The 17,724-nt window shown below is 40.8% G+C and overlaps 1 protein-coding gene across 2 annotated transcripts in view; it reads right to left on the reverse strand.

The window, feature by feature from the left end:
* Positions 1-17,724, reverse strand: part of LAMC1 (laminin subunit gamma 1) — a 185,523-nt gene that overhangs the window by 58,288 nt on the left and 109,511 nt on the right. For both annotated transcript variants that reach the window (XM_089683983.1, XM_089683984.1), the window contains exon 2: positions 4,830-5,134. In XM_089683983.1, coding sequence (XP_089540109.1) covers positions 4,830-5,134 — 305 coding nt within the window. The remainder of the gene's footprint in view (positions 1-4,829; positions 5,135-17,724) is intronic.

The following is a 17,724-nucleotide window of genomic DNA, read 5'->3' on the forward strand; positions in this document are numbered from 1 at the left end:
CCCACAGTGACGAACAACAAATGACCAGAACTGGTATTTACAAAAGCCAGTTGCTATTTGCAAATCAGTGCACCCCTGGAATCAGGGCTCCAGGGATAGACAACAGAGGATCAAGCCAGACATGCAAGCAACTGAAGGTGCCTGTTCTAAGCTTTAAGTGTTTTCCATCCACCTTCTGATCACTCCTGTACCAGTAAGTTATTTCTTAGAAAAGAAAACAGTTACTCCTCATGGTGCAGCAAGATTAAGTCACAACAAACCAGTAAAGAAGTTCACAGAACTGTCCAAAAGAAAAAACAGTAAATGAGGACTAAAAAACAGTTTCAAGAAGCAACTTACAAAAAAAAAAGTCAGTCAAAGAAATCCACAGCAGGTTTTGAAACCATACATTGTTTTACCACCCATAAATATACAGTAAAGGAAATAAGTATTTGATCCCTTGCTGATTTTGAATGTTTGCCCACTCACAAAGAAATGATCAGTATAAAAATCGAATGGTAGGTGTACTATAAAACACAGACAGAATAGCAACAAAAAATTCAAAAGAAATGCATGTCTAACAAATTATGCACGGATTTGCATGTTCATGAGGGAAATAAGTATTTGATCCCCTTCACAAAACATGACTTTGTGATTGCCAACAAGGGATTTGCCACCAAGTACTGAGGTCAGACATTTCCTGTAGTTGGCCACCAGGTTTGCACACATCTGAGGAGGGATTTTGGCCCACTCCTCTTGGCAGATCCTTTCCAAGTCATTAAAGTTTGGTGGTTGACATTGGCAACTTGAACTTTCAGCTCCCTCCACAGATTTTCAATCGGATTAAGGTCTGGAGACTGGCTAGGCCACTCCAGGACCTTAATGTGCTTCTTCTTGAGCCAATCCTTTGTTGCCTTGGTTGTGTGTTTTGTTTCATTGACATGCTGGAGCACCCATCCACAACTCATTTTCAATGCCCTGGTTGAGAGAGGAAGGTTCTCACCCAAGATTTGAGGGTACATTGCCCCGTCCACGGATGTGGTGCAGTTGTCCCCGTCCCCTTAGCAGAAAAACACCCCCAAAGCAGAATGTTTCCACCACGTTTGACAGTTGGGATGGAGTTCTTGGGGTCATAGGCAGCATTCCTCCTCCTCCAAATACGGCGAGTTGAGTTGATGCCACAGGGCTCGATTTTGGTCTCATATGACCACAACACTTTCAACCAGTCTTCCTCTCCATCATTCAGATGTTCAAACTTCAGATGGACCTGGACAAGTGCTTTCTTGAGCAGAGGGACCTTGCGGGCACTGCAGGATTTCAATCCTTGTTGGTGTAGTGTGTTACCAATTGTTTTCTTGGTGACTGTGGTCCCAGCTGCCTGGAGATCATTGACAAGATCCTCACATGTAGTTTTGGGATGATTCCTAACTGTTCTCATGATCACTGACACTCCACGAGGTGAGATCTTGCATGGTGCACCAGACCTAGAGAGACAGTTGTTTTGTGTTTCTTCCATTTGCGAATGATTGCACCAACTGTTGTCACCTTCTCACCAAGCTGCTTGGCGATACTTTGGTAGCCCAGTCCAGCCTTATGTAGGTCTACAATCGTGTCCCTGACATCCTTGGACAGCTTTTTGGGCTTTGCCATGGTGTAGAGTTTGGAATCTGATTGTTTGATTGCTCCTGTGGACAGGTGTCTTTTATACAGGTAACAAAATGATATTAGCAGCACTCCCTTTAAGAGACTACTTCTAATCGCAGCTTGTTACCAGTATGAAAGACACCTGGTAGCCAGAAATCCTGCTGAATGATAGGGGATCAAATACTTCTTTCCCTCATGAACATGCAAATCAGTGCATAATTTGTTAGACATGCATTTCTTTTGAATTTTTTGGTGCCATTCTGTCTCTCAGTGTTACAATACACATACCATTCGATTTTTAGACTGATCATTTCTTTGTGAGTGGGCAAACATTCAAAATCAGCAGGGGATCAAATACTTATTTCCTTCACTGTATGTATGTACAGCGAGTAAAATAGGTATTGAATACGTCACCATTTTTCTTGGTAAATATATTTCTAAAGGTGCTACTGACATGAAATGTTCACATGTCGGTAACAACCCATGAAATCCATACATACAAAGAAACCAAAACAAATAATTACAGAAATTAAGTTATGTGTAATACAATGGAACGACACAGGGAAAAGTATTGAACACGGAGAAGGGGAGGTGCAAAAAGGAATGGAAAGCCAAGACACCAGCTGAAATCTATCAGTAGTTAGAAAGCAATCCTTCTCCTTGTCCCTGCAAATTAAAATCAGCTGGTTCAGTCTCAACTAATGACCTATAAAAAAAAAAGTGTCTCATTACCACAGGTGTCACACAAAAAAAGTCTTATGATGGGTAAAGAGCTCTCTCAAGACCTTTGCAACCCTTATTGTTGCAAAACATACTGATGGCATTGGTTATAGAAGGATTTCTAAACTTCTGAATGTTCCAGTGAGCACTGTTGGGGCCGGAAGTGATAAGAACATAATTTTACCATAACCCAGCCATGACCAGGTGCTCCTCACAAGATTTCTGGCAGAGGAGTAAAAAGAATTATCAGAAGAGTTGTCCAAGAGCCAAGGAACACTTGTGGAGAGTATCAAAAAGACCTGGAATTAGCAGGTACAATTGTTTCAAAGAAAACAATACGTAATGCCCTGAACCGCCATGACCTGAATGCACGCTCATCACGCAAGACTCCACTGCTGAAGAAAAAGCATGTTGAAGCTCGTTTAAAGTTTGCTGCACAACATTTAGACAAGCCTTTGAAATACTGGAAGAATATAGTCTGGTCAGATTAGACCAAAGTTGAACTCTTTGGCTTCCATAATACACACCATGTTTGGAGGTCAAATGGCACCGCACATCACCCCAAAAACACCATACCAACAGTGAAATCTGGAGGTGGGAACATCATAGTGTGGGGGGCTGTTTTTCAGCATACGGTACTGGGAAACTTCATGCTATTGAAGGAAGGATGAATGGAAACATGTACCAAGACATTCTTGATAAAAATCTGCTGCCATCTACCAGGATGATGAATATGAAATGAGGAAGGATTTTTCAGCAAGACAATGGTCCCAAGCACAATGGTCCCAAGCACAAAGCCAAGGAAACTCTCAATTGGTTTCAAAGAAAATAAAGATGTTAGAATGGCCCCACCAATCCCCTGACTCCAATAGAAAATCTATGCAAAGAACTAAAGATCAGAGTTCATAGAAGAGGTTCACGGAACCTTTAAGATTTGAAGACTGTGTGGAAGTATGGGCCAAAATCACACTTGAGCAATGCTTGTGACTAGTTTCTCCATACAGGAGGCATCTTGAAGCTGTCATTACCAACAAAGGATTTTGTATGAAGTATTAAATACATTTCATAGCATGCTCAATACCTTTTTCCTGTGTCATTCCATTTTATTTACACATAACTTAATTTCTGAACTGATTTTTTTGGTTTCTATGTATGGATTGCATGGGTTGTTACTGACATTTGGTGAAAATTTCATATCAATAGCACCTTAAATATATTTTCCAAGAAAAATCGGTGACATATTCAATACTTATTTTACCCGCAGTACAGTATGTATATATGTGCACAGTCTGTACAGAAATTGTACTGTTGCACACAAATTATGTAAATTTATGTAAAATAAAAAAACTATATCCATCCAGGTCATGTGCCTGGACTGAAGGCCACAACAAATTGCATAGCATTTGTCACTTAGAACATTTATTTAACCATTTGCCTATGGGTGAGTTCTTCACACATGCATGTAAAAATCGACTTTTTTTGCTAGAAAACTAACCCCCAAGTATTATAATATATATATATATATATATATATATATATATATATATATATATATATATATATATATAAAATTAAATATATAGAGCAGGGGCCCTATAGAATAAAATGATGGATGTTGCAATGGTTTGTCCCATGGTATTTGCGCAGCGGTTTTTCAAAAGCAAAGGAAAAAAAAACAAAAAAAACATTAATTTTATTGCAAGCAAACACAAAATAATACACGATTTTGTGGAAAAACATAAGATGTTACACCAAGTAAATGGATACCCAACATGTCATGCTTATGCCCGTGGAATGGTACTTAAAACTCTCCACTGCCAACCCTTTGAACGTCTTCACAGGTTACAAGTTTAGAGATGCGTGGGAGGTCTGGCACTAAAATTATTGCTCTCTCTGTGATGTTCGCAATGATACCTCACAAGTGTGGTGCGATCACAGTTTACAAATGCATGTGGGACATATGTATACATTCGCATTTGCCCGTAAGCATGGGAGGAGGGGGCACTTTACATTTATTTTATTACTATTAGACCTCAGAGCTCTCCTCTGGCCTCCAATGCAGTTTCCAGCGTCACAGAGAGGGAGAAACAAGGTCAGTCGCTCTCTGTGTAGAGCAGCCAGTCGCATCGCTCCTGGGATCCACGAATGGGAAAGGTGACGGGAGGGAGAACCCCTTCTACTATCCATAGAAGTGACTGATAGGCTGTTTAGCCAGTTGAATCACTTCTGCATTACAGGGAATCGCCGGCTGCAAATTTTGATACCGGGATGTTGCCTGTAGGCATCATCCCAGTATAACTCCTTCAACCTAATGACATCCATGGATGTCCTACAATCGGGAAGTGGTTAAAAACACCAACATGAAAATATTTCATTCTTAAGACACTTTTTATTTAACATGCAAACTCCTACAATGTATCCCTTTAATGAATGGGCACACTTTGTCAAGTGAATTAAGCAAAATAAATTACAACCAGGTCACATACCTGCAATACAGGGCTGTTGTCAAAGTTATAAGCACTCGGTCGGCCCTCTAGAGTAGAGAAAGCCACATTGCCTCCGGTCAGTGGTGAAATGTCACTGAATTCATCGGTGCACAGTGCCTGCTGTTCATCCTCTCCAGTACGGATGAAGCCTCGGTTGAGTTTTTGGTAGGTGTTCTCGCAGGAGCCGCTGTAATACTGGTAGGGAATCCAAGGGCCATCTTCTCGCGTTCTCTTGTATAAAACAAAGCTCTCCGGCCGACTTGTGTGGAATTTCAGACGCACATAAGTGATATCAAAGGCCTTCCCTAAAAAAAGGAGCATAGGATATTGAGTGCCTTCAAGAAGGATTTGAAATACAAATAGTATTTTAACAAAATTCAAATAAAAACTTGACAGGAAGTCACTCCTAATTCTGCACCATGGTGACCAAAAAGCAATCCTTCAAATAACAGTTCATCAGAGGACCCTAAGCCACAAACCTCAAAGTTACCCTTTTAACAGTCCTCAACACTTAACCCATACCCGAGCCCTTTGACTTCCAGCTTAACTCCAGGAAGAAAAAAAAATCTCTCTTGAAGAGGTGCTTCCCTTGCACTCCAAAGGTTAAAAGCTGGTTTGATCCAGGGGAAAAATAAAAAGTAGCTATACTTACCATACTGCAGACTTACTCCCATCCCCCAATACCATTTCTCTTTGCCACTCTGCCAGCCAAAGGCACTCTGACATCATCTTGTACAATGCAAGGCCAGCAGTCCTGAATTGTAAGGATGCAGAGTGCCTGCCCAGAACCTGGAGCATCATAGAGAGACTAGAGCGCCAGCACCCTCTATATCTCTACTCCTCCTGATGAAGGGCTAATGGCTATTAGGAAGGTGATGTTTTTCATTAACCTGCCAGATGGCTTAGTGAAGTTTGCGTCACAAATGACTGTAAAAAGTCTTATAACAGAACCGGTTTTTCCAACAGTTTCCAAGGAGTGGTTCCTTATAACTGCTGGAACACAGTTATAAGGAATACATGGATACAAATGGAACCCAGCTATGCCACCCTATATATGGCTGATTTTGAGAAAACTTTGTACACAGCAAGATTTTGTTTTTACAGCAAGTTCGCTTATGGTGGCGCTAATTTGATGATGCTTTCTTTACATATGGCAGGGTCTTCAAAAATCTACTTTTACAATTGAAAGAATATTTGGATAACTGCTGCGAATATTCAATTCATCCTTGAGTAAAATTACATAATCTGTGTATTTTCTTAATGTGCTAGTCACACAGGACCAAGGCAAAGTTACGACGAACTTGTATCATAAACCAATCGATCGCAATACTTACCTGCATAAAGGTAGCTTCCATCATAAGAGTCTCAAAATGGGTTTGCTGTATAGCCAGTTCATTCGAACATGGAGAATTAGGGCTCCTGATGCTGCTTTTTTGAGCATAGCTAGTGTTAAGCTTAAGGTTTTTGTAAAATGGGGCTACCCCCATACTGAGAGATCTCTCTCAAGTGGGTTTATCCTTTAGATCACCCATCTTTTTGAGACTCAACAGACAACTCTCCAAAGGAATTCCTGTGGCTTTGTCTTTTTCTAAACAGACTCCACAAATACAACAGATTATTAGGAAACGCTGGAATGTACTGTTGAGCGACTCCAAAACTTCAAACTTGAGGAAGTGTTTAGGAAGGCTACAATTCTGGCACACAAATGTTGACATAGCATTAGAAATAAACGTATTCATGCTGAATAGAACAACTTTAACCTAATGCTAACTTAATACTACCTAAAAACTGGATGATTACTTGGCACCAAATGTGATGCACCAATAAAGACAGAAAAAAAAAGTGTGGTAGAGGAACTGTAAATTGCAAAGTACTGTATTTCTAACATGAAAGAGTTTGTGCCCTTTCATTCAGGTTTCCATTCAATAAAAGGAATTCATATGATGTGATTCTTAAAAAATAAATTCAAATAAAAAGAGCAGTCTACATCACTCCACACGTCTATTTCAGCTCTGCGTACCTAGCAGAGGGTTCGATCATCTCCCTCCTAGATTGTGAGCTCGAGAGAGCAGGGCCCTCAATCCCCTCATGTTTTGCATTGTATTGGTATTGTTCTGTCACATGTTCTGTCCCCCTTTGTAATGAACAGCGCTGAGCAAACTATTGGCGCTTTATAAATACTGTATAATAATAATAATAATCTTCCTGGAACTCCAATGGCAACATTTTTTACGCTAGGGTTGAGCAGTGTCAGCAGTAGCTAGTCTCAATGGGAAAGTAGAATCGGAGAACCCCAGCATTAGAGGGTATCTCTCCGCTGGAGTCTCTGACAGATATTAAGAGGACAGAGGGGGATTCAACCACCCATAACCAAAATATAATTTTCAGGGCAGACAGTGCCTTCACAAGCATGCTTTAAAATAAATTTGGCAGTTTACGAATCTAAAATCTTTCAAAGCCAGTTGTGTGATTCACTCCAAGCCAGATGATATTTAACGTAATGAATAACACTCGAAGGAGCGGAAGACGGTTGTTAGAACGAGACAGAAACACCTTCCTGCACATGAAAACAGGAGTTCTAGAAAATGAGGCGAGCAGGAAAAATGCATATGAAAGACACATGAAATAAAAGGCAGGGGGGAACAAATGAAAGATGAGAGATTCAGACAGGGTGTCATTGAGAAAGGCATCTCCCCCCACGCAATTATTTCTAAGAACATCTGGAGCAACTGTCCAGCACGAAGGTTCCCAGGGTGATGTGCACAGCTGCTCAGCAGCTGTTTCATTGCTTGAAGGGGGAATACACAAACACAGTACTGGTGCCAACCCTTGCTGCAATATTTGCTCTGTCCTTTTAGGCAGGCAGAATCATTCTGCAAGGCAATCTGATAAGAGCGATGGAAGGGAATTAAAGGCATTCTGCTCAGTCACAGGGTTAATTGTACACCAGGGAAGATGTGTGCATGTATACTCGTGGAGGACACGATTTGTAGGAATGAAGTACAGTGGCTTAACTCCTTGACGCCAGCGGTACGCAAATGAGCTGGGCCTTGATGCCGAGAGGCCGTATATTTGCATACCTGATATACACAAACAGGTGCCCTGCACACTCCCAGCACAGCGGAAAAGCTTCCAATCGTTACTTGTGATCAGGAGCTTTCGAATCGTGACTGCGGTCATAGCAGTCACGTGACCCTAAACCCCACCGCCCAGCATCAAAAACCCCTTAAAAGGGCCAGGAGGCCCTGGCACCAAGGGGTTACAGTGGTATAAACTTAAGACATGAAATATGAACAAAGCATATCCTTCTATAGTGTGTACTTGTCTCAATTAAGAGCAATATGTGTCTGCTGCCTTGTTCCTCTGCTATCAGCATGAATCACTTCTAACAAGTTTTCCTGACACCAAGAGAAAAATGGTGACAGAAAGGAACTTCCAGCAAATTGACAGCCTAAGCTCTGTTCCTGTGAGCTGTGTGAAGGGGTATGTCTCTTGCCACCAATCAGCTCTCCTCATTGAGCTCTGCAGAGTGCAATTTCAGCTCTCCGCCCCCTTTTTTCTAAACACTCAGACAAGCTTTATAAATTCTTCACATTGAACGGAGATAGACAGGTACAAATTATGTAGGAGGATTTGTTTCATCTCTGTGTATCACCTGAGGCCAGTAGCTTCACTGTGAGGGTTTACAACCACTTTAAGCTGGCCATAGATGAGTCAGCCTTTTTTGTTCAACCAGCGGGTTAAACGAAAAAAGATTGACCTGATTCCTCCATCCAAATATTTGAGGTGGAAGGGGCAATCCTTCCCACTGTTGTATTCAGGCAGTGGAGAGGCTTCCCCACTGTCAGAATACACAGATCAGCACTGCAAGCTATAGCCTGCAGCAATCATCAAGCAGAAATTTCCCAACAGGGTGGATGAACAGAAGTCGATCAGTAGATTGACCAATGCAGCCCTGTTGCTCACTTCAAACATGGAACCACAAAAAGTTAAAGCTAGCCCTACAACTTTAGATTTTCTTTGTTCAGTCTGTAAGCTGAGAAAATCTCTTTATTCCCCCCAAAACAGCAAGGATGTAGGACTCTCCCCTGCTGGCAAATGTATTTAGACAGCTGGCACCCGCTGCTGCCTGTATACATGAACATTGACTGCATCTGATTGGATGGAGTCACTGTTTGGTCAAATATTTTCTACCCATTGATTTTTGGAGTAGTCCAGATGGGCCACCTATGAACCAAATTTCAGCCAACTCAGCAGGAATCTGATAAAATATGAGCAGTGTATGGCTGGCATAATGTTCCAAAGTTTAAAGTGCACCAAAGATCACAACATGGTCATGATAGTGGACAGGAAGTAAAATGCTGATTACCATAGTCAGGCTATGTCAGCTATTCACAAAGCGCCAAAGCATAAAGCGGAAATGAGAGGAAACATTGGAAAGTCAAGGAAAATCCTCCAAGACATAACTAACTGGAACAGGTACCTCCATTAATGAATTTCCAGTCCATTTCTGCCCCATGACAATGCAAAACCTTTAGACTTTCCATCACCTTCTGTCTGGGTAAATATGGTCTCCAGGACAAATTGAAGGTAAATCTCTGGGGAGCTGGATCTTTGAATGTTGGTGTCCAGTGTTGTCAGAGCCCATCTTATTAATGAAGAATTTGCTTTAGTTAGGCTGCTCGCAAATACTAGAACAGCCCCCAAAAATGAAGGGAGGGTGGTCTTAAAGCTTGTGCAATGCTGCGCAGAAATTCATGTTATATACCTACTGTTGCATTTCAGTCTACTCCAGCCTCGTCTGAGATTACACAATACGCAAGGCCTGATAAAGAAGTATCCAAATCCCCAAAATGAGTTGGATTTCTCTCTCTCTCATTGTCCATCTTTCAAGGAGATGTTGTTATGCAAACAGTAGCAATTTTATGAAATTTGTAACTATTCTCGTGAAAAAGTGATACTGCAGGTCTTTAATCAATAACGGTTATACCAAATGTAGAGTTTCTCCGCAGTCTACTTAGTTAATGGACTCCCATGCTCTGGACACATACATTTTCTCCCCACAGGTATCCAGTCACATCCCCCTATGTCTATCAAACACAGATGGTTACAGGAAACACATTCTCTGGGTCAGGATATGCATAATTTCTAAACAAAATTCCATGCACTCCACAGAGCCGAGGGGGAGAGACAGAGGGGAACAGGTGCAGAGATCCAGGGAGAGACTCGGGAGATGTAGACTGTGTGGGAAAATGTACACCATGAAGAGACACAGCACACCCATCTATATGGACATGCCATTAAATAGTAAAGAATGCCATGATGGCGTCTTTGGGGCTCTTCTCAGTGTCATATGTATGGGGATCTCATTCAACAATAGAATGTTCAATTTCAAGTTTTCAAAACATCTCACTACATAATATTCACCATATTTTCCTCTTTTTTGCCTTAACAGTAAACCACAAGCTTTATACATCGACATGAAGGCATCTTTTAAATGGCTGAGGCTGTATATTGATGATCATTATGCCAGCTGAATTGCATCTAGGGATATCTGGTCTACAATACATTGCTCAGAAAAATTAAAGAAACACTTAGAAAACACATCAGATCTCAATGGAGAAAAATATCATGCTGTATACCTATACTGATATAAACTGGGTAATATGTTAGGAACTTAAGGATGCCCCATGGTTTGATGAAAAAGAAAATTATCATCCTACAAAGGACTGAATTCAAAGACCCACCGAAATTCAAAGTAAACAAACGATGCAACAGGCTAGTCCATTTTTATGAAATGTCATTGCAGCAACTCAAAATGGTACTCAGTAGTTTGTATGGCCCCCACGTGCTTGTATGCATGCCTGACAACATTGGGGCATGCTCCTAATGAGACGAAGGGTGGTGGCCTGGGGTGTTTCCTCCCAGATCTGGATCAGGGCATTACTGAGCTGTGGTGCAACCTGGCAGCATCAGATGGACTGAAACATGATATCCCAGAGGTGTTGTGTTGGATTTAGGTCAGGCAAGTATGGGGGCCATTCAATAGTATCAATTCCTTCATCCTCCAGGAACTGCCTGCATACTCTCGCCACATAAGGCCAGGCATTATCATGTACCAGGAGGAACCCAGGACCCACTGCACCAACATAGCGTCTTACAATGTGTCGAAGGATTTCATCCTGTTACCTAATGGCAGTCAGGGTACCATTGCCTAGCCTGTAGAGCTCTGTGCGTCCCTCCATGGATATATCTCCCTAAGCCCATCACTGACCCATCACCAATACGGTCATGCTGAACAATGTTACAGGCAGCATATGGTTCTCCAAGGCTTCTCCAGACCCTTTCCTGTCTGTCACGTGCTCATTGTGAACCTTCTCTCATCTGTGAAAAGTACAGGGTGCCTGTGGCGGACATGCCAATTCTGGCGTTCAATGACAAATGCCAATCGAGCTCTATGGTACTGGGCAGTGAGCACAGGACCCACTAGAGGATGTTAGGCCCTCAGGCCACCCTCATGAAGTCTGTTTCTGATTGTTTGGTCAGAGACATTCATACCAGTGGCCTTCTGGAGGTCATTTTGTAGGGCTCTGGCAGTACTCATTCTGTTCCTCCTTGCACAACTGAGCAGATACCGGTCCTGCTGATGGGTTAAGGACCTTCTATGGCCCTGTTTAGCTCTCTTAAACTAACTGCTTGTCTCCTGGAATCTCCTCCATGCTCTGGAGACTGTGCTGGGAGACACTGCAAACCTTCTGGCAATAGCATGTATAGATATGCCATCCTGGAGGAGTGCAACCTCTACAAGATCCAGGTATCGCCTCATGCTACTAGTAGTGACACTAACCCTAGCCAAATGCAAAACTAGTGAAAAACAGTCAGAAAAGAGTAGAGAAAAAAATAGCATCTGAAACTGATCAACAACCCCCTCTGCTACTTAATGACCAGATCAATATCCCAGGAGTTTAACTGACTTGATGCTATACTGATTAAAAAGTGTTCCTTTAATTTTTTTGAGCAGTGTATATTACTGTAACATTGGAAATACTTCTTGTATGATAAAGGAACTGGTGAGAAAGGAAAGCTGCCATTAGCAACCTGCTTCTAAAAATGCTAGTTTCCTAGCTGCAGGGTGGATTTGATTTAAATCAAGTTGATTTATATCATGATTTAAATCACTAGTGAAAAGGCTCGATTTAAAATCATAATTTTTAAAGAGCAACTGTCATCTTTGTCCTTCAGCGGCTTCTCCTCTGACTCCTCTTCTGAGAAGCAGCAGCTAAACAATGATCGCGCATGCGTGAGATTACAGACCAGGAGAAGAAGAAAGGGCAGAAGTCCAGTGCACATCAGATGCAGAAAACAGTAGTTTGGATGGTGGCGGCTGCACCCAGAAGGAGGAAATCAAAAAACACAGAAAAAATTAAAAAAGTAAGAAGCATGCGATGGGGCTTCCATTTACTGCACACTTGTTTAAAATGCTTTACTATACGTCCTTCTTTGAAATCTACTTTGGAAGGGTCAGAGTTTACTACTGCTTTAAGCTGCAACTCCAAGTATCAGATCAGGAATTCCAAATGTAATGAAGCCCAGAAGCTAGCATGACAACCAGGCACCTAGCACTTTGACATAGAGAAATTACCCCAGAGTAGGGATTTAAACATTCATCTCCTTGCGAGAGATGTGGTTGACAACAGTGGAAGGGGGGTTGGCGAGCACATTCTCAGCAATAACAGAACCCAAAACAAGGGGGCAAAGTGCTAAATGCACTCTGCCACCTGGGGAGCAGGATCAACAACTAAAATATTTGGCAAGACTTCCTTAAGAAATATGAGCATTGAGACACCTTATTGAGACACCTAAATTGGTACCAATTGGAATTGGTATAAAATCAACAGACACTGGGTTTTCGGTGTTAAGGAACAAACATTATAAGCACTGAAAGGAGGACAAATTTAGACAGATATAGCATCGGTTTCAGATGCCACTCACCCTGTCTTTTATGCAAGTTTTTCAACATGGCAAGGGAAGGGGAAGAAAAAAAAATTCTGAAATAGATGTGACAAGCAGACCAATCATTTCCCAACAAGTACATAAATGCCCAGAGATTGCACACCTGCCTTTCGTACGGGCAACTGAATATGATGGATAGACCTAGAGTCCAATAATGATGCTTGAGTACTAGATTGGAGACAAACTATTCAAGCTCTGATTGTAATTTGCGACTCCAGGTCTTAGGGTTTTTGCTGCGTTATAGAAATACAATGTCTGAAAGGAATACACACACCTCTGCTGTACAATCCATAAACCGCTGATCAGGGCACACAGATCTACCTCACAAACCATAAGGTTTTCCCCAGGTCGCAGGTCTACTTGAATGATCATCTGTATTTATAACATTTTCCAACAAGCTGGGGCCTCACTTATTAATCTTTATTAGCTTCTCAGATGAAACCTGTGTCTCAGCTATTTTATATGGAAATCCACATGAATCCAAAACCTCAAAAACTAACGTGCGAGTTGGTTTAAAAACAAACTGGTCCTAAAAACAAAAAAAAAAAACACAAACCTACCAACCAACCTGTGCTATGTGCCAACTAGTCCTTTAAAAAAAAAGACAAGGGGAAAAAAAAGAAAAAAATGCAGTAAGCTCCAGAGCTGAAAAAAAAGCTTACAATATGGCCAATTTAACATACTGTATATCACTACAATTTTACAGTACAGGAATCTGTTACAACCATGACTAAACTGCAGATGGCCACATCTGCTGCACCCCCATAGCCAGGCATGTCTGCATTACTACCCATAACTCTCTTGCATTCATGCCACTAGTAAGCTGTACCATGGAGCATGCAGACTTAACTACAGTCCTATATGCAGTGCGGTCCTTAAACTGGCTGAAAAATAAATTACATATGGAGATCGGAATTGCTACAATTACATACGGAGATCGGAATTGCTAACAAGTACATATGGAGATCGGAATTGCTAACAAGTACATATGGAGATCGGAATTGCTAAAAATTACATATGGAGATCGGAATTAGTAAAAATAGAATTAAATTAAATAAAGATGGTGAACAATGTGATTAAAGGTCTGCAGTGCACAGCAAACATACCAGGAAAAAGATAGTCGCAGCAGTCATATTATGCTGGTTGTCTAGGCTGGACTGTCTGCGTAGACATAGCTGACACCTCATTAGGAGACACTTGTCTCAGAATGTGCTATTTGCAGACTCTGACAGGAGCCGGCTCCTCACATCTACGTCATGGCCTTCTTACTCCTATGCCATCTATTTTTTGAAGCTTACATTGGGTCACTTGTAAAGTCACAGGCTGAAGCCACCAGCAATAGACAAGCATGCTTTGTAGCCACTGGCTGCAGCAACAAGGGAACCTGCAAATGTCAATTTATTCTTGGCCCTGAAGATTCAAATGTTAATATAAAGGTCTATACAAGCATCATCTGCCTAATCTAGACATATACAAATGTCTGTGTTTATAAACCAGGCAAATGTGGTCAATAAGGCTTCCTTCCGTACATACCACAATTAAAAACATTTGTAAAAATAAAGTTCTTAAGTATGATATGTACAGTATATCTTGTGTAATCCTAGACTACACTAAAGAAATATGTCCCATGGGTAGCCGAATGAGAAAAGTAGCAAAGTTTGTGTGTATATGGAAATAGCTGTTCTGCTGCGGATCCAGGACGCTGTACATAATTCAATATGGCAGCCTCAGCTTTAATTTATTACTATACTATAACAATTCAGAAACAAGATTGCTTTAATCTAGTTATGGATCGAATCTGTGTTCTCTTTTCTTAGTTAAATTTGTCCTTTACCTCAAGTCAAAAGTTTAAGGCTCCATCACACTTGTGCGACGTTGGACACAAAGTCGCATGACAAATCACAGCACATTGTTTTCAATAATATTTTAGTTATAGGTAAAACCTGGTGAGCAGTTATCTACTGGCTTCTCATGCACCTCAGATTCTCCAACAGTGACTGCTCTCTTCCATGATTACACACTCTAGTTCGCACCCACCCGGACATTTTGGGTGCTTTCACCCCCCCCCCCCCCCCCTTTGCATACTCCCAGCTCCTGTTGTTGATGTTCCATACTACAAGAAAATCCAGCAGAGAGAGTGGGACTATCTTTTAACTGTCACTTCAAGCATTCCGACCCAGTAACTCAAGCCCAGATACCCCACAAATGCAATATTTCACTCAATTTCACAAGTAACTTGGTAGTTTAACTCTCCAGCAACTACCAAAAGATGGAGACAATTTGGATGGACTGTCCTCCTTAAGGCAACAGTCCCAAAATTAAAGCCACCAGCAATGAGAAAGCATTGCATGCACCATTCCTCCCACTGAAAACTAATGATAGGGTACAACATTCCTAGAGGTGATATATTTTTAAAAAGCAGATTAAACTTTTCACACTGGTGCTGACTAGTATTCCTGGGTTTCTCTTCTCACTCATTCAGCTAATGTGACCCCAGTGCTGAAGAAGACTGACAAACAAGCACATGCTCAGATGCCCAATGTCCTCCTTATCGAGCTACGACATCACTTGTTAGGATTCCAGCAGCTGGCCTGCCCAGTATTCAAGGATGCAATGCTGTAAAAATTAAAACCTGTGTTTGTACAAAAAAAAAAAAAAAAAAAAAAAAAAAAAGGCAGGCTCGATTCACCTGCCAGCTTGTTGACAATTTTTGGGCAATTTTTAGGCATTTTGTCAAAGCATCCTTGAAGAGCCCAGAAGGCACCCTCATTGAAAAAGGCTGCATCACACAACCTGCTTTTTAAACATGCTCATACAGGACAGCTAAGAACTGAAACATGTTGGAAAAGAAAATGAGCTCCTCACAGCTACCAATCAGATTCCAGATGTTAATCTGTAGTGCAGAACACAAAATGGCTCAGCACATGAGCTATGGTCAATAGGCACACCATCCGTGTTCAAGGCAACAGTCTTTTAGTTGGAGCCCACAACATTATCTTCTAGTGATCCAAGCAATGCTCACCCTCTTCTGCAGAGATCTCAAAAGAGATGTTCGTGTTGGAGAAGTATTCACTCCCTGGACTGCACCTCTGATACTGGACCCTTCCATAGGAGATGAGCAGTGCATGGTTTGGTGGTAGGTTGCTCTTGAAGTACAAGCTAAGTGAAAAACTGTTCTATTGCAAATACAGCCCAAACAGAACAACATGCCCTGAGCCTGGCACCTGATGTTGGCAAGCCCTGTTCATTACTATTATAGGAGCCAGATTTTCTGGAGAAAAAAACCTTCTTAGCAAGTAGATTTCCAGATTAGTTGTCCAGCATCTTCCACTGTATCTGAATAGTTAAAAAGCCATTCCAGATGTTACCAAAAGGTGGTGTTTCAGATCCGCAGTAAAGTGTAGGACCATGTAAATCCAGAGAGTGGCAGAACATATGGATGAGTAAACATGAAGATGTCACAATGATCAAGTCTTAAAAACAAAAAAATGATTCTCTATATTAGGAAAAAAGCAAGAAGCAAAAAAAATAAATAAAATATCTGTAAACTGCTAAAGCAATCTAACACACTTCAAATCAATCATGCCAAAGTCAGAAAGCTTTAATATGTGGTCTAATAACCTCTGCTGCAAGATTGAGCATTTCACAACTAGAGATGTAACATTTCTGGAAATTTTAAAGCCATGAGAAAAAAAAAAATATGTTTTTCCCTGGTGTTTTTTGGGAACTGGGAATGCAAGATGCAGTGTATATAAAAGCATTATGCTTGAAATAAAAGTACAGCTTATTCAGTAAATAAACTAAACTTGCTTTTTAAAATTTGTGATGATCCAGAAGCAGCAGAAAGTGTTCCTGGAATGAGAAATCTGGAGGGAAAAAGCTACTTGCACTCTCATTAAGGTACTCATTTAATTCCATACGTTTTTTAATGTCTTTAGGGCACGTCTGGCATGCAAGAATGTGTTCCGTCATCCTTGTAGCATTTGGAAAATAATATTTCCTCTCACAATATTTGCAAATTGAAGCTTTGCTCCCAGCAGAAACTGCACTGTGGAAATGCTTCCAAACTCTAGATGTTGGTCTCACCATTTTACTGACGGGGAAAAAAAAAGAAAAAAAAAAAGGACTATAGGTAAGAATTTTGCTGTGATGGTGGAGAACATTAACAGGAATCATTTAAAGGTTATAAAAATAAACTGATTGACCAGACAAATTTACCCTCTTACCTGTCAATTAAGGCCTGAGAGAAGGTCAGAAACAATCTACTGTATCCCAACAATCACCCAACTATAGGACCTACAAGATGGAACCCACAAGCAAACTAAACTGCATCCTTTCCACTACAGTTCCCCCTAGTGGCTGGAATTACTATTTGTCTTGTTTGAGAACTGCATTAAGAAGTAGTGTTACCTGAATTGTATTCCAGGATTTGTGGTCTTCAAATGAGAGAACTTGCAATAACTTAAGACTTTACATAAAGTCTCAGAAAACTTTCATTAAGGTTTTCATGTAATATTATTTTAATACCATATCATACACATTTTTCATTGCAAAAGAACAAATTTCACTTTTTTTTCAATTTTTCCAGAAAAAAAAAAACATATTGAAAAAATGGAAAAACATTTTTCCCTTAATTTTTCAATATTTTTTTTTTTAAGACATTCTCAGCTCTATTCACGGCACTCAGTAGAACTGCTGCCTCTTATCACACAATTGTATGTCGTGTATCAAAAAGACAGGAAGAACAATGCTTAGAACCCAAACACTTAGTTTGCATTTCTGCCAGCTGAGATTGTGCCAAAGATAAAATAGGAGGAAAATGAAATTAGTCACGCAGCTAAATCTTCACTTAAGGAGAAGTTTACGTTTTAACAAAAAATAA

Source organism: Staurois parvus, unplaced genomic scaffold (genome assembly GCF_062004578.1).
Source record: "Staurois parvus isolate SC_StPar_1 unplaced genomic scaffold, SC_StPar_1.0 ptg000332l, whole genome shotgun sequence".
NCBI classification, from domain to species: Eukaryota; Metazoa; Chordata; class Amphibia; order Anura; family Ranidae; genus Staurois; species Staurois parvus.